Below are 18,233 nucleotides of genomic sequence, written 5' to 3'. Positions count from 1 at the left end.
CTTTGTTTGCAGATTCATAATTTACATTTTTTTCATTATTCCATTATTCAACAATTTATATAACAGATTTAAGCTCTTAGGTTGAACAATCATCACTTTTAAATGATCATCTTTTTTTCAGGCATAAAGTGTGATTGACTTAAATAGTGGCTAAAAATAGTAATTAAAAATCAAGCAAGATAATAGTCGATCAATAAGCAAATAATAAAATCAGCATTTAAAATGATTACTTTGTCAGAACAATCATTGATTGATACCATCACAGGAAGATAATTACATTCCATCTTAAGTAACTGAATAACTGAAAAATATCTGTCAATCTTTTATGTATTATTCATAAATAAACATAATGATTGACGCAAAGCGAAAAAGAATTAAAGGAAAAAAATGAAGCAATGAAGCTAAAATTATAAATATTGATTGGAAACATAAATTAGCATCAACAAAGATTAATAATAATGGGACTAGACAAAGGTAACCTCACTTTTACCATTTCTGTAAATAACATGATTTGCTGATTTGTTTACAATTACATTGTGACGTGAAGCAAGAATATCGGTTTCTTCATTGTCACCAATTTGGCAAAATATTTTCCTAAATGTTATCCTAAATTGTCTTGACATTGTACAATAGAGAATAAAATTGATGGCACTGTTGATTAAAGCAAGTATGTCAAGTAGATCACCTAATGGTGAATAAACTGTTTGGAAGAAATTCTCGCCAAGGAAGACACTTAAAACAATTAATATTCCTCCGGGTAGCTCAGTGAGAAGGAAAATCAATAATACAGCAAGCAATAGACGGGTAGTCCTATCATGGGCTTGACTGGACTCATGATGATGGTTATGGTGGTGACTGTGGTGGTGGTGTTGATGTTGAGGTGATGGATTATTATGAGGATAATCTGGATGGAGAAGATGTTGTTGTTGTGACGAATTGGTTAGGTTATTATTATCTAGCTGGGATCCTGTGCTTGCTGAACCTCGTTTACTTTTATTGTTCATCTTTTTTGATTGGCATAATTCAATCTTATTTGTTGCTTCGTTAATTGTGCTTGCTGGATCACAGGCAGGTGAACAACTCCAACGTCTACTATCATTGGTATTATCATTGATTGTTGTTCCAGTTCCAGTGGCTGTTGGTGTCAATAGATCAGGCTTTGAATTATTGTTGTATGAAGAGCGAAGACGAGCTTTACGTTTATCTGCCTCAATCAGGATTTTAATTATTGCCAGGCTAAAATAAGTTAACAAAATACAAGGCACTAATTTTGTTCCTACGCTGAAAACCCAAAAGTTCAGATTCTTCAGGAACTTGTCGTTTTTAAGGGATAACTCGCTCCAATCGATCTGTAAATGTAAATAAATAAATAAAGACAAAACCAATTAGTCAAGCATAAAGTTGAACTTAAAGCATGATTATGAACTTAGATTTGAACCAAAGGAGAAACAAAAACACCAAATTACTATTAAAGTAAGATAGCGTATACAAATTATGGTTTTAAATTGTTACAAAGTAAATAGAAGTCTATAGATTAAATGTGAAAATATATTTCTTTTCATTTTATAATTTAACTCATTTCTTTCATTTTACTTGTTCACTGAGACAAAAACTTTGACAACCTTAAGGATATTGAATAAAAATACAAGAAAGCTCTTGAAGGAGATTCCTTTTAAAAAAAGTTTATAGTTATTTTTTTTCTCGTATCACTGAATAACTAGAGCCATGAGGAATTATATCATGATAAGAGGAGGTGGAAAAAAGTGAATTGTCAAGAGAAGCAGCGGGAAGAGAAGCACATAAATGAAGCTTTGAGGCCATGGAAATTGTGTTCCTTCTCAAGAGTCTACCAAGTTGAATCCATATAATACAATCAACTAATGATGAGAATCAAAGGTTCTTAGCAATGAATTAATTGGAGGAGCAGAGTTACCAGGATTTCAATACTTAAAGATCTTTTTCATCTTTAAGATTTTTTCCTTCCACTCGTTTAACCAAAAAGAAGGAAAGGAAATTTAGTTTTATTTTAAAGCCTCTTGAGATACACAGAATTAACCCTTAACTTTGGCAGGTATCAATGGTGTGAAGAAATGAAAGCTGCTGTGAAAGTGACGAAGAAATAGTTATAGATGAGATTTACAAACTAAACTTGATAAAAAATTTAAAAACAATTTCAATAATTTAACAAAATTTAAGAGTTTCACATGAACCGAGAAAAAAAGTATCGACTGATTCCTCACTATGCTTTGATTTTCCCTTCAAAGATGGCGCTTACCAAAAAAAACGGTAAACAAAGGAAAAATCGTTATTTTGTTTGATTCAATTTTTTTAATTTCATTATAAATGTTCATATCTACTAATGAATGTTCAGATTCAACCATTTGGATTATCTTTTTATGAAGGTATTTATCATGAGTATATTTGCTTTTTAACTACTGGATTAATTAACTTTACCTAACAAGTTTGTTTATTGATAACTTTCAATGAGATTATGTTTGTTAACGTAGTAAACAAAGCTGTTTTGGTTAATGACTTTCCCTTCCACTAATTGATACATTGTTCTTGCTGAATCAAAATGTATTGACCTTTTAATTGACCTTTAAACATGTTGTTACCTTAATTAGATTTACTGATATTATGCACATTGTGATTACTCCAAGTGTAAATGTAAATTAACTCAAAACTTGATTTAATTCAACTGAAGCTTGAGTAAGAGTAAATGTAATCTTTTCTCAGCATCAACATCATCAACCAAACTCTACACTTACTTAACTCAAGATTTAACTAATTGGCTTAATTTTTTAAGTTGTATGCTTGTTAAACCAACTATAATTTGATTGTCTTTATTTTTAATCCTCTTTTGTTTGTCTTCCTTTCTCCGCTTTCATCAATTAAACTCACTTATTTATTCATTGTACTAACTCTATGCATCTTTTGTCCTATTCCAGGTTTCCTTCAATGGCATTCAACTTGATCTGTTATTCCCTGAGAGTGACTGTTTTTTTCTTCATATCGTCAACATTTTTATCCCGAATCTCTATAATGGCCATGGAAGGTTCAGATAATGATGATAAATAATGGTAACAAAACAAGATAAAGGAAAACAGAAAAGAGAATTCATTTTCCAATTTTGGTTTCTTTTTTGGCAACTTATTACATGTGCATGTAAGTTGCTATTTTGTTTATTTGCTTTTTCACTATTCCGTTAATAATTCTGTAAACTTGTTGCTTGAAATATTTTCATTCTTATTCATTCAATTCTTTGTGAATAACAAAATTTTCATCTCTCTGCCATTTCTATCAGTTTGCTTTCATGATTATGCAGGTATTATTTGCTCAACCCTCTGTTAACTGTGTCTTATTGTTTTTGAGTTCAATCCTTGTTTTCCTTGAGAGTCTTTTGCATTACTCGATCTTCATTGATTTTAATTTTCATTAAAATTATCAAATTCTATGCCAGAATGAAAAAAAGTTTGCTTAAAGTAACGGATCGAAACCAGGCAGAGCATTGAATTAGAGTTATTGGCCAGAGATGATAACAAAATAGATTGGAAAATTTCATCTTCAGCACCAAAAAATAGCGGAGAAGGGACTTCACTCAACAGTAAAATCAATCCTCTCAAATTGAATTGTTGATTGTGAATGATCAACAATAAATATTTGAAAAAATTGACATCAACCGAGAGCTTGAAGTTCATACAATCAGTAAAATTCAAATCATTATCGTTATTTAATTATTCTGATTGAAAGTTCAAAAAACTTTCAAAAGTTTTCAATAGGATTTTATTCAAACTGCAAGAAAATTGAAAAAGTCCTTTCTATAGAAATTCAATGTTAAAATTCTGGTTATTATGTTCTGATGGAATAATTAAATAACGGGAAATCTCAGTTATACTCAATCTATATGAATCAATTTACGTTACAGCTTATTAATCTGTAAATTTTTCTTCTGTATCTTTTCAGGCTGAAAGATGTCAATCCCTTTCCATTCATCTCTTTATTAATTGCCTTTTACTACAAATGGTAATTCACAAGTCAAGGATTTCAATTTAAGGATCACTTTCAATGCTCTTCAAGGCATTTGACGTTATGACAACCACCTGTTTTCATCTATCGATTGAAATATGCTAACCTTAAATCAATTTCCTTGATTGATTTTCAACAAATTTTCAGAACCTGGAAAAGTAGACTAAAATGACTGGATTGAAGCGAATTATCTAATCAAATTGAATGGCTGGATTAAGTTTCTATGCAAATGCAATTCCTCAGTTTCCACGGATTGACTCAAAGATTCAATTTTTGGATGCAATCCTGGAATCAAACCACAATTAACTCCGACTTACCCGATAATAAATACCAATTGTATCTTCGACGGGTGAAATGGTGAAGGAAAGGTACATTGGGATACAAAATATTGGAACTATCAAGTAGATAGAAATGATGGAGATAATAGCGCTTCTCATTGTAAACCAAGTTCTGCTTCGTGTTGGATAACTGTTCCATTAAGCCATTGACCAATGTTGCAAATTATGGACCAGACCAGGAGGAAAATCACAAATATATAAGAGAAATGAGAAAAGAAATGTTTCATATTAAAAGGTAAATCTTTTAAACATTTAACTGAGTTCAATAATATTTTAATATTTTAGTAATTCTTTTATTGATTTCTCTTTTTTAGATATTACATTTGGTGATATTTTTGCTGCTCAGTTTGTTGGTCTTTTCTGTCAAACCAAAATGGCCTTTGAATGTTCCTCAATTGTTGTCTTATTTTATCGTTTCTGGTAATAGTTTGGTCCATTACATCTTAATACTCAACTCTAATGTCCTGATACACAAATCTATTTCGTCGTAACCAAACATGTTTAAAAAAACTTTGCCAGGCTTAACTCATATATTAATGTCTAACATAATCAGTTAAACCTTTCAATTTGTTTAAGAGAAAATATAATTTGTACACAAAAAAAGGGTAAGTTTTTCATTAATTGTATATGCTTCAGATATTTTCATTGCTTTTTTTCATTCTCTTTACATTATCTAACATATTGTAATAAGACTAATTGTTTATTTTAATTCTTTTCTCTTTTCCTATTTGTTTCTATTTGTTGTAGTCTTTTCAACCTTATTTCATGTTATCCTACGCATGGTTTATCTGTCTGTTTTTAGACGAAATGGTGTTATATTGGAATGGTAAATTGTGAATCATAAAATTAATGGTATTAATAAAGATGATAATGATGTTTACTTTTCACACTAATGATAAATCTTCCAAGAAAGCAAAAAAAGATAATTGTCAATTTGTGATTATTTTGGGAAAACCAGTTTGTTGGATTTTGCTGAATTGAACTGATTCCAGAATTACCAGACATTGATAAACATGGAACACAATGGACACTATTTGTTTTGTTTTGTATCGAGATGAAGGTTTATATCATTTGGAAAGTCTCACCTGACGGATAAAAGCCTCCAAACTGCTAGAAGAATGGTTAACCATGTTGATATAGAATGAAAAACAACGCTAAAATGAGCATGAAAAAATGTAAAAACTGTCCACGGATAGGAATACAATTCAGTTGGCGGTTGCTCATGGCGTATATGATTGTGAATTGAAAATGGTATATAATCAACCATAACCAGCATATCAGCAACAGCTAAACCTGTTAGAATGGCATTTGTTGGTGAAACCATATTTTTCCTGTTTCCAGATGAATAAATATAAGGAATAAAGCAAAAAAAGATCAAATTAATGGGCTGATAAGAGCATAAACGGGTTCAAGTAAACAACACATGCTAATAACAATGCAACTTAATCATTGTAACAATTTAGTAAATTAATATTTCATGTTACAGATTGGAATCATTGATTCTTTTTCTCTGACTCTCTCTTCCCATGAAATATGATATTAACCAATCTTGTCACAATTGTTCAAATCTTTATTGATTATCAAATGCCATTTTGTTCATTTCAACACTGTAAATAGACAAAGTGAACCAATTCTGATTCTTCAGCTATTGTCCAATCATTATCCAAAATATTAATCAATACAAAAGAAGATTTTTTCACAGGCTAATTATTTGCTCAATTGTTTTGCCAATTGTAACAAGATATTACAATTTACACATTTCCCATTGTAAATACATTAAAGTTGATTAACCTCTCTTGAATAACAAATGGTGTGAAATGCATCTCGATTGGTCGTGAAAATGCTAAATAATTATTGAATCAGTATAACGTTTCAATTTTAACGTCTCATGTTCGGGAAGAATCAGTAAAAATATAAACAAATGCTTAGTTGTTGAGTCAATTTGGCAATTTCATGTTAGGATTTTGACATTCTCTTTCGATCAAGTTAAATGTTTGATTAGTTTAACCTTTCATTTGTTAAATTAAATTTTTAACTCAATTCTATTCCATGTTGATAACGATTAACTTTTATTTTCTCAGGGTTATATAATTTCTTTTCTTCTTTCCACTGTACATTACCTCATAAGGTTGTTCAATAAGGTGAAGTTTGCCGGAAATTAGTTTTCTTCATTCATTGATTCAGTGTTTGAAGGTGAATTGGATTGTAATAGATGATGATGATTCAACGGTGAACTTTTGTCTCGATCATCTTCAACAAATCATGATTCTCTCGGGTAAAATTGTGATTGTCTGTTAAACAGATGAACATCAAAACATGTACATTTTTGTTTCTTCCTTGTACAGTTGTATTTTGTATTATTTCATGTTTTATGATGGCAATCAATAAGCATTAGAATGATGATTTACTTGGTTAGGTATTAACTGATGTTTAACCGATTTGATTGACACTTGTTTTACTCTCAATCCACAATTGTTATTAGTTGAAACCACATTCACAGGAAAAGTAAATCAACAATATATCTAATAGCAAATATAAATTAAGATTCTGATGAAATTAACTAGATCAATCATGGTAATTATTGTAATATTCACATTGATAGTTGGTTCAACAAAGCTTTGATCACTAATTATTTATTCAAACATTAAAGATGCATAATTAATTGCATTAAAAATGTCTTGAAGCAAAAACACAGCTTCCAATCTTTTCTTCTAGATGGCTCTTGTTTAAAACAAAAAAGCTTAACGGTCATTAGCAAACTCTTTCTTTGGCTCTTTCTCTTTCTTAACCCAATTGCGACTGAATTTGCTATTAGTGTTTTAAATTGTGTTTCTTGAATACCATTAATCAACTTTAACGATGTCACTTAAAATGACCTGAAATGACTGTTCGACCATGTTGATCAAACATTGTTTTGAATAACATCAAAGACATAAACAATCTTTCATTTTAAAATCGTTTCACTTGAATTGTCACAGTTATTTTATAACTGATTCTGTTGACAATTTTAACTCAATATTAAATGTTCCCATTGAGATAATTCAATTCGGTTGAGTGAAGTTCAACAGTTAAAAGATCAATTTGAGGTAAGAGAAAGAACTAAACTGATTATTCTGACTTCCATAATCTAATGTAACGCTTTTTTTGTTGCCTTTTTCTAGTTTTTGGTTGCTTTAACCTTTTCCTTTTGCATTACAAGTTGCAAATCGGACCAGACTGGGAATCTTTGTTGTTGATGGTGGCCCTTCAAATCCTATTAATTAACTTTAATTGATTAAACAGATTGTCAATCTCATTGTTGATTAGTATCATCATCACCACTATCAACATGGTAAAAAATAGAAACAGTTTGAAAGAAGTAATCTTGAATTAAAGTTGGCAAGATCAACTGTAAATGCTGGACATTGAAGGAATCATTCTGCCTCCTGTCATCAATCAACTTAAGAGATTTACTTTTTGTTTTGATTCCATAGTTACAGTGGTTATACTAGTAATTACAATCAAAAATAATTTTGACCAGTCAACTAAAGATTATCAAGAAATACAAGCCAAAAAAAGCAGAAGGTGGAGTAACAAGAAAGAAAGGGTAAAGAAACGGAAAATGAAAACAAACTGGATATTTTTTGTGTGACCAAATGAAAGTTTACAAACAAAAATGGACAGCAGTAAAAAAAATTTGATCTAAAAAAAGGTGAAAGTGTTATTGGAAAGTGATGGAAATATTATCACAAGATGAAGAAAGAATATAGCAGCTTGAGATTGACACGTTTTTGTTGGTAAAAAAACTTGAGACTGAATTAGATCAAAAGCATCATAAAGCTCATACCAAGGTTTCATATTTTGGTCTCTTTCATCCTAAAACACTTTTCTCTCTCTGAATTTCTCTTATGAACAATCATTTTTTTTCTCTCTCTTAACCTATTATATGTTCATCACCTTCTCATTCACTTTCTATCAACTAACCTAACCTACAAATCTCCTTTCTTGGCAAGTTTAAAAGTTGCTGCTATTTTTTTTCTATCATTCAGCATGTCGAGGGAAAGAGTGAGAAAAAAATGACAATAAGCTGTAAAAATCTCAATCGATTCTGGAAAATATTTTCTTCTTCAAATCGCATCTTTTTTCCCTGTTTCTTAAGCCTGAATGTCAACTGTCTAATAGTGTTGCTAAGCATAACTTGAAAAAAATGAAATCATTTCAGTGCTCTCTTCAATTTCCAAAATCATCATTCAAGCATTATATTATAGCAATTTAATGTTTCTTTTTTTCTCAATAGGATTTCAATTTACTCCGTGTTAAATTGTAAACTCGTATGTTGATGGAAACGCAAAGCTAAACTGAAGAAGCAACAGAAATATGGAATGAAATCAAAGAGAAGTAACCTGTAACAAAAGTTTGGTTAAGGATTCACAAAGATGAAAGGAAAGATGAAACACGATGAATCAAAAATTGAGAAAGCAAGTTCACTGAAAGGCTCGACTTATCAATCATCGATTGAGGAAAAGTTAACCAAGTTCAGGCCACAGGCTAAATCTTGAAGAACCTTTTCATTCAATGTTCGCTGCATAATATCAACTGATTTGAAAATCATTTTGCATGTAAAACCAGAATCGAGACTGAATATATAGTTACAGATGCAAAAAACAGATAAGTAAGTGAGTGAAGGTAAGAATCTGACAAGTGATGATTGAATATGTGATTTTGCATGATTTTTTACTTTAACCTTTCTTTTCATTCATCCTTCATCGTTTCATCTTTTTATACTTTTTCACCTTTTCACCTATTTTCCCATTTACCATTGGAAATTGGATTGGATACAATTTGCAATCAAATTAGATTACGATGAAATTGGATAACATGTAAAGGTTTATTTGCCACCAAAAATCGACCTCTCAAAATTTGTAATAACCTTGATTTTATGAAAGGCCAAAAACGCTGTTAACTAGACTTGTAGATCGCTAGACTATTTTCAGCAGCGTTTTCAAATTTTGAGATGGGCGATTTTCGATGACAGACAAACCTTTAAAAAGACTTATTGATTTAGGTTTTACTCTATCAACCTGTTCAAGGTAAAAGTTGATTGCTTATTCATTTCAGTTTTTACCTTCTTTTGGATGGAAAAAATGATCAATTAATGGTTTTCCAAGTTAGCCAAATATAAAAAAAATTGAGTCTGAGAGAGGGAAAAAGAGCTGATAAGTGAATTACATATTGGCCAGTTAGTTGACCATGAATTAATGAATTACTAGTTTCAATTCCTTTGACAATTATCTGGACCTTTTCTCTTTTTTTATCACTTTTCTTGCAGCCAGTTTATGAGGTATCATTAGAGAGTTGATTTGAATCTTCAATTGGTGTCTATAACATGCAAATCAATTTTTGATTTCATGAATGGAAAGATGGACTACAATTAGCATGATAAACACTGTTCTCTTCAATTAACCAACCCTCATTTTGGTAACCAATTTAATAGTAACCGTTACACCGGATGAATCTATTATATATGGAATAGTCATCAGATAATTTTAAGCATCTTTCATGGAAAGAAAATTGGAATCAAATCATTTATTGACAAAGTTATTGAATGGAAAAGACTGGGTAAGGAAAGGAAGACTGATTTTATGATAAAAATGAGAAATGAAAGTTAACAATTTTTTTTCTTCAATTGATTATTTACAGTTGTTCGAGATGTCGGAAGATGGACAAAAAGAGCAAAACTTGATCTTTATTTTATTTTACTTGTGAAAGGCTTTCCTGATGATGTGGATAGTGCAAACTCAAGTACACTGAGGGAAGGACAAGAAAAGCATGAAAACAGTTTAGACATTGATCATGATGAAAAACTCATGATGATGGTGATGACAAATGAAATACAACAACTTGAATGCCTTGTTGATTCATTGGATCCATCGACCAATCAAGTGGAAAATTAATCCATTCTACCTGGGTTGGTCTTTTCAATGACCCTGTCACCCTCGACAAACAAAAATTTGACGACATTTATTTACATTTAATCATTGATCCAGGAGAAGGAAACAAGGAAGAAGAGGAGAAAATTTCGGACGAAAAAAAAGGATAAAATAGAGGAAAATATGAGACAAGACAAGAAAATGATGGCAACAAGAATAACTGAAAAAATTGGACAAAGGAGAGTTTACACAAGAAAAAAGGTTACAAAAGTTTCATCAACCGTAATGGAAACAGCTTATCAAGACACAAAATAATCAATTAACGAAAAAGATTCCAGCACTATTATTAGCATCATCATCTCCATCATCATCCATTATTATCATTATTCACTTTTACAGTGTTTTAAAAAGTACATAAATGATGTTAACAAAATGGCAGCCACCAAGAGAAGCAAAGAGAAAGAAAAAAAAGAACAGAAAAGCTTTGGTATTCAGATCAATAAACATCCTAGATATGACCCAGGAACAGGGAAAAAAGGCAAATGGTGGGAACTACGTCAAGATCAACTTCATGAAAGATTAACATAATCAAAATATTCCAACTGATGAAATGGGGATTCATTTCATACAATTTGAACAAAATTATATATTAATATGCGTGTCAGTTGGCAAGTGTTTGATTACTCTTGAATGTGAAATCGCCGTTCATAATAAGTAAATATTTACAAAGATATTTGCGCTTTTATGGTTACTCCATGAAGGATTAAATTTGAAAAGCTTTCTTGTGTCTCATCATCTTTAACATCAACAACATCTTAAATGATTGTCACACTTGCAACCCATTCAATTGGTTTTTATCAGATGGATTCAAGAATCTCTATTTCAACCGATTCAACATATAAATGTCTTTTTTTGCCCTCTTGATTTGGATTTTTATTCAATTGCAACATTTACTCTATTACATCTTCAAATCGGTGATTTATAATCGATGTTGTGAATGGACATTACAATAAGCTGATTGTTAACCTTATTATAACCCTTCTCTCGTCTCAAATCATTATTCGCTATTTATTAACTATCCATTGGCAATTCCTGACAATTAAACTCATTGGCTTAATCCCTGAGCAATTAATTTCCATTGGGAATATTAACTCTATTTATCAGATTCACATTCTGCAGTGAATTTAGGTAGAGAAACAAGTGGAATAAAAACATGCCAGTTAACTTGATCAGAGAGGAATCAAAGGATAAGACTGAAGAGTTGTTGATAAATAAATTTTGACCATCAATTTAAAGACAAAAATGGATATAATGGTCACTTGGAAAACATTGAGGGCCCAAAGACTCTACTTAAAACAGCTATTAAAGCTTTTCTTCCCTTGGAATGTTAAATAATTCAGAGAATCATCAATGGTACATGTTGAATTACCAAGCATTGGATGGAAAAGAATCAAATTAAATCAATTGTGATTGTGTAAACTGTTTAAACTTTTACTTTTAACCAGCCAAGGTTAATGTAATCTAAGCTATTTCAACGAGTTGACGACGAAAGCCAAATAATAAAAGTAAACAGAATCAAAATATCTGACAATGAAGTAGAAAAAGAAAGAATAAGATGATGACTGGAGAAGATGTTCAACAAGAATAAAAAGAAAATGAAGAAACGAAATGATGATCATGATGATGCTGATGAATCAAATGGAGAAAAGGCGCAAAAGTACAAAGAAATGATAGAAACAAGTAAACAGAAAGAAGTGAATTTAATATCAATAAATCGGAAGTTGTCAAATGAAACAACTACATCAATCAATAATGATCTTGAAAAAAAAATTGTATGGATGAACAGAAAGTAAACATGAAACATATATTGGATTGTTACTTTGATTACATGGATCAAGAGAAACTGAAAGCTGATTTAAGAGCACACAAAATAACATTTGAACAAGCTTAAATTAACCTAAAAAACAGCAACACACACACACACATGGACAAAAAAATGGCGAGGAAACAAAAAATGCCACTTAAATTGATCAGATATCTTATCATGGTAAAGCTAAATGTCACGTAAATTGTTACCTTGAACAACAACAACAAGAACGACAAAAAATTGAGTCTAATTAAAATGTATCACTGGTTGGATGTTAACTTATGGAGAGTCACTCATATCATTGATAAATATCATGTTTCACTGGATTTCGAGAGGCAAAAATAATTAAATGGAAACAAAATAATTGTATTAATAATTTAATGCGCTTTTCCTGTCCACTGTTGTCAATCAATCCCATGGAGAGTTTAAAATTGGCGCAAATATGTATTAACCAATGGTATAAATGAATGTAGCCAATGTTGACATGATGATGGTTTGGCGATGTTTCCACTGATTTTGTGACAACTGCAATGGTTACAGTGTTTTATGTTGGAAAGAAGTGACGTACATTAATGATAATCAATTAAATAATTTTGTTAGTCAATACCTTGTTAACGTAACTCTGATTATCGTCAAATGGAAATGTTAAAAGATTCATTAACTTGGATTGAGGAAGAAAAGGTTTTACTTGTGAATCTCGACAAAACCATCTTGTAATACATGTTTCAACACACTCCATGTATTATTAGATCTACTTGCATCTTCACAAAAGCCTAATATTAATTACAATTTAATTTCGCTGATTACGTTTAACCTGGATAACTTTGCCTGCCATTGATCATCACCATTAATAAGGTGTAAATTGGTGGACACCATTTGATCCAGTCAACCATTGCCTACCATCATTACAAGTACATTTTTTAGCTGATTTGTTTGCTTCTTGACATCTTTAGAGTTGTTTATTTTCAACAATCCATCCAGGTTAAAACCATAAATATCCTTTTCTCGGAAACTCAAAATATTGATCCAATCATCAAACCAGCATAAAAATGGTCATCACCATTTAATCAGCTGTTGACATCTCTTCAATTATTGTACACCTTTCAACTTCACTAAATCAATTTGGGTCAAAGTTACACCTTTTTTCTCCTGCTTCAAAAATATTACAAGTTTACTCAACAATCTTAATCAATCAAACAGCAATCAACCATGCTGGGACCAATGAAACATAATTACCGGATAATCAATGAAAGCGCCTCTGAATCTGTTGATTGTTAAATTTATTGAAGGAAACTGAGATGAACTCAAAGCAATACACTGAAAGTTTGGAGCATGTTAATGACAGGATTGCAATTACAGAAAATTATTCTAATTTTGTCAACATCACCATCAAAGTTGAAACAATCTTATTATTTAAATGATTAGCAATTAAGTGACAATAACCATTAAGCCACAATTTGAGATGTCGATTGTTGATGATAAAAAAAGCCATTCCTTTCAAATAATTAACCAATTGATTAGCACCAAAATGTATGGATAAGCAAAGCCGAATGGATCCTAATCAGCAGACACAACAAAGGAAAATTAGAAAAATTTCAAATTAACATGAAATGGAACATTATTATTATGCTAATTATTTGATTAAAATTGTCTTTTCTTGTGCCAATCTTTACAATAAGCCAACCACTGAATTTTCAATGGAAAAACAAACAGAATAAAATGTAAACATTAATTTCTCAATGAATAAATTAACAATTCATTATTAGTCTAATCAGTTTGACTTTAGAATAAATTATCGAAATAAAACAGTTAATGTAACACTATTAATAAACTTCTGGTACAATTGATTGATTTCCGATTCAATCAATAGCTGAATCAGCTCTTAATCAGTCAATACAAAGTTGCATTTCAAATGTTGATTCTTAAAATGAAAAATCAATGAAAACAATTCAAGAGGTTGCATAATTTTTATCTGAAAAAGATTGACAATTGAAGTTGAAAATTTGAATTGTTTCTTTCCTACAATTGAATGCTTAAAAGGACGTTAATCATCTTAATCATATTTAAAGATATAATATAAAATTCAAAAGCTCAATGCTCTGTAAATTGATAATTGTACTTGAATCTTCAAATTTTCAACTGAAAAATCATTTTCCCATTAGGCCTGAAGCAAAATCAGATGTAATCCTTTACAAGTTAACAAAATGGTGAAATTCAACATTTAATAACAGTTAAAATGTTGAAACTATTGGAGTATTTAAAATGATAGAGAAGTGACTAAAGCAACAATTAACTAATTACCATTACATTTGTACTCCTTGAATGATCATTTTCTTAAGGAAACTTGAAAATGTTGTTATAAATCTTAAAATTCAAGTCATGAACTTATTCTTTTCATGTTGTAACCTTGTTGTTATCATTTTACCTGAAAATTTGTAACATAATCACAATTGTAGAGCAAAAAGCAAGGCAAAAATGAGACAAAAATTCAGAATCTTTTCAAGTTTTCAAGATGAAGTTACAAATAATGGTAAATTGATCTTTTAAGAAGCCTCAATGTAATGATGGATTTATTAATTTAATGACAACAATTTTAAATTTTTGCTGAATATCAATGAGAATTGATGAAAAATGGAAACATCTATTCCCTGAAAATGACTCAATCTACTCGCAATCTGAAGCTAAAATTGTCGAGACGGAATTGCATTCTTTTAATCAAGTCAAGTCGCAGCTTTACTTGAAGCTATCAAATGACTGAAGAATCATGAAGAAGATTCATTCGTTCAATTGAAATGTTTTCATATTGGTTATGATTTATGTTTCATGTTTCAAACCTTTACTCTTTATTATTGCCTCAACTTCACTGTTTACAGTATCTTTTTGAGTTTCTGGTTAAACACAATTTCCTTGTTTACAGTTGATCTTGTCATCATATCATGTCATTCAACAGTTATTAGCCATGATAATGTACAGATAAATATGAACAATAATTTAGTAAAGCCTGAGTTTTCATTTGAAAGGCAAAAATTTGATTCACAATAAAGATTTCATGGCTTAAAATAACCTCACAGCTTACAGTCAAATTAAAGTAGATTCAATTGATGAAAGTGCCATTGTCTGCCATTACAATGAAGAAAGATAATTAAAGCCTTTTGGCTATCAAATAATTTCAAATTATGAACAACAAAAGCAATTCTATTCTTATTCTTGTAAACTGTTTCCAAGTAATGAGATAATTTGTCAATTTTGGATAATAAATAACACTAGACGAATAATCTGGTAAAAGCTTGAAAATGTTTCAAATTAAAAAAAAAATACCAGACAAAATGTACTCAAATGAACCCAAAAACCTAAACATCTTATCAAGATATTTGAGAAGCCCAAAAAATCCCAAAACTGTAAACATGTTTTCAAAAAATAGTTGACTTATGAACGTTTAACCGGCTTGAAGAGACTTTAAAGTGAGTAGAGATTGAAATGGTGAATTGATATTCCTTGAAATAAACAGAGAAAAAAGTGATTTCCAGAAAATATTGTTGGTCCTTTTATTAACTATTAAATATTAATATAAAGGGCAATTGTTTATAATTTGAAAAAGTGGCCAACAAAGAGTTGAGGCAAAAAGTGGTTCACTTGTATCATATATTTACCATGAAAAGCTCATCAATCAAGGTTGACAGTTAATTTTGCTTTCACTGAAGAAGAAACAAAATATCAGATGAAACAAAAGACAACAACGATAGACGAAAGCAATCAACGATTCTAACAAGCTCATTGAAAAGTAAATGAAGAAAGTGTAAATTGTTGGATTAGGAGCATTTTAAAAGCTGAAATGACCAGAAAATTGAGCAAACATGAGTCTATTATAACCGGTAAAAGGTGTTAACCAGTTGATAGTTATCAGGTTAAGGGAAAGGCAATGAATGTCAAAAATTAACTTTCAGTTGTTAACAAAAAACTGGTTGAAAACAGTTTACTTGGTTAAAGATGATCAAGATGATGGAAGATGAAGGGAAAGGGAAATGCGATTCCATCAATCAACTAGAGTTTACCTTTTATTTTGTATTATTATTTGGTAATATTTTCCTAATAATATTATTATTGCCATTAATATGTTCACTTGTTTCCATCTTGTTGTTCCTATTTCATCCTGTTTCATTGAAACGTTACACGTTACAACATTCATCTGTATTTTACACATCAACAGGGAATGAAGTGAAAATAATTTAACCATATTTATCATTTATATTTCAGTCTAATGTACTTTTTATTAGTCCGAATCAACAAGATGAACAATCGTAAGTTTATTACTTTTCTTTTGCTTCTATTTTTATTCTCACAACATTATTCCTTGTTATTTAACTTGGATTTTTTTCTCTCCATGTCTTTCAATTCACTTTACAGATTAACCTAAAACAGAGTTTCAAATGTTAAGGCTTATAATGATAATTTTATTTGCAAAATTTTTTCCCACTTCTATTATTATATTATTATATCTTGAAGGTAAAGTTGAAACTCCAAGTGGTTATTTGGTATTGACTTGGCTTTTATATTTGTCAGATTTTAATTAAGGTTAAATGTATTATAATATTTGTGTGTATAATGATTATGAACAAGGCCGAGAGTAACAACCAGTTATTATTGTTAACGTTATTATTATCAGTGATATTACCATTTGTTTGGATTGTTGTTGGTATTAGATCACAATTGGGAGTTACAATTGAGAAATTGAGTTTTCATATCATGTATTCAACTAATAATAAGGTGAAATGTGAGCAAATATTGAAAGATTATCGTTTTAATGTTGCCCATTTGTATGTTGCGCCTTTTTTAATTATCAAAAGCAAAACAGGGATGGAGCTTGATTAGGCGCCTTGCCATAAACGGCAGCCATTGTTTTAACCGGTTTTTCACTTTCATTGTTTTTCATTTTTTAAGACTTGTTTTGTGTTAATTGTTTTCATCGATTCATGGGATTGTTGATGATAATTATTATAATTAATGTTTCTGGTTAGTAATGTTGTGATATTGACAACTGTGTACTGAACTTTGCACCTAATCTTTTTGGTAAACCTTTTTTGTGCTTGCTTTTTGTGTCTCTAGTTTTTTATCTCGACTTGTGCTTTTGGTTTTTACGTTTTTTTTAACGGAATTAACTGTGTTCTTGTGATCAATATTGACAATTTATTTGTGATTTTGGTTTGATTAAAAGATAATCTGTTTTCAGGATTACTTTATGTACATTTAGATAATGATTAGGTTTGACATAAAGAATAGTTGATTAAACCTAACATTATTCGGATCACATATTATTTTGGGTTTTGTTTTTATACTTTTTCAACAACTTTCATCATCTTAACCTTTCTCACCTCATCAATCAATTATCATCAGATTATTATCAAAATAAGGTTAAGATATGATAAAAATATAAGTGTTTCCTCCACCATCATTCCCATCATCATTCCCTTCATCATTCCCATCTTCATCTTCATCCCCATCCCCATCCTCATTTTGCAATCAATAAGCCTCAACCTGTTAGTATTACTAATCATAATGGTGATGATGATCTACTTCATCATCTAACCTGATTATTTATGTGTAAATGTTACTCTCAATTATTTACAATCAATCATATTATTTCTATTACACTTTTTGCTTTATCCTTTGTAAGGTAGAGTTACCCAAGATTAATTTTAAAATCATTTATTTATGTTAGGTTAAGTATTTCAATACTTTTCATTTTTCAATTTTTTATTAATCCCTATTAATGACGTATTTATATTGTTTATGGTTGTCACAGTTATATAGTCAAGGAGACTATGTCAGCTTTCTTTCCTTTTCCTTACAATTGTCCCTATTTCCTTCCGTATTTTTTAGTATAAATAACTGGACAACATGGTCATTAATTATGTTAAGTTATTATGAACATCATAGTTTTCAAACTAAAGCCTTATTACACTCAAGTTTAATATTTGACCAATGTGATACGCTTTACTCTAACTAGTTCATCTTTTCTTAATTTCATTTCTTATGTTTAATAAAGTATTTCTGTTTAAGTAAAACTCTGTGTTTTCCCTAATTGAGTATTCCAAT

The 18,233-nt window shown here is 30.1% G+C and overlaps 1 protein-coding gene and 3 long non-coding RNA genes across 10 annotated transcripts in view; 2 read left to right on the top strand and 2 right to left on the bottom strand.

The window, feature by feature from the left end:
- Positions 1-402: 402 nt before the first annotated feature.
- Positions 403-18,233, bottom strand: part of LOC107370176 (G protein-coupled receptor dmsr-1) — a 63,212-nt gene continuing 45,381 nt past the window's right edge. The window contains exons 1-4 of one of the 2 annotated variants that reach the window (XM_015938169.3): positions 6,485-7,083; positions 5,450-5,695; positions 4,344-4,494; positions 403-1,349 (exon numbers count right to left, since the gene is read on the bottom strand). In XM_015938169.3, the coding sequence (XP_015793655.1) occupies positions 465-1,349; positions 4,344-4,494; positions 5,450-5,695; positions 6,485-6,489 (1,287 nt within the window). In that variant the 5' untranslated portion in view covers positions 6,490-7,083 and the 3' untranslated portion in view covers positions 403-464. Of the gene's footprint in view, positions 1,350-4,343; positions 4,495-5,449; positions 5,696-6,484; positions 7,084-18,233 lie in introns of those variants that run through there. The other variant, XM_015938167.3, reaches the window with a different exon arrangement.
- LOC107370183 (uncharacterized) lies at positions 2,273-5,456 on the top strand. The gene is made up of 5 exons (XR_016198817.1): positions 2,273-2,402; positions 2,949-3,165; positions 3,964-4,599; positions 4,679-4,969; positions 5,112-5,456. It is a non-coding gene; the product is annotated as an uncharacterized LOC107370183 (long non-coding RNA).
- Positions 7,168-13,911, top strand: LOC107370177 (uncharacterized). 5 transcript variants are annotated; one of them, XR_016198814.1, is made up of 6 exons: positions 7,168-7,450; positions 7,526-8,207; positions 8,641-9,029; positions 9,201-9,433; positions 9,673-9,962; positions 10,044-13,911. It is a non-coding gene; the product is annotated as an uncharacterized LOC107370177 (long non-coding RNA). The 5 variants fall into 5 exon arrangements; XR_016198816.1 differs by having other exon boundaries at positions 7,169-7,450; positions 7,526-8,055; XR_016198815.1 differs by lacking the exon at positions 9,201-9,433 and adding an exon at positions 9,462-9,582 and having other exon boundaries at positions 7,171-7,450; positions 7,526-8,194; positions 8,641-9,015.
- The window catches only part of LOC107370181 (uncharacterized), a 26,756-nt gene continuing 21,922 nt past the window's right edge, over positions 13,400-18,233 (bottom strand). For both annotated transcript variants that reach the window (XR_016198763.1, XR_016198762.1), the window contains exon 5: positions 13,400-17,802. This is a non-coding gene — a long non-coding RNA (uncharacterized LOC107370181). The remainder of the gene's footprint in view (positions 17,803-18,233) is intronic.

Source organism: Tetranychus urticae, chromosome 1 (genome assembly GCF_039701765.1).
Source record: "Tetranychus urticae isolate SD_2017Ah chromosome 1, NJAU_TeUrti_SD_1.0, whole genome shotgun sequence".
Lineage (NCBI taxonomy): Eukaryota > Metazoa > Arthropoda > Arachnida > Trombidiformes > Tetranychidae > Tetranychus > Tetranychus urticae.
This window is presented reverse-complemented; position numbering and strand designations above follow the sequence as displayed.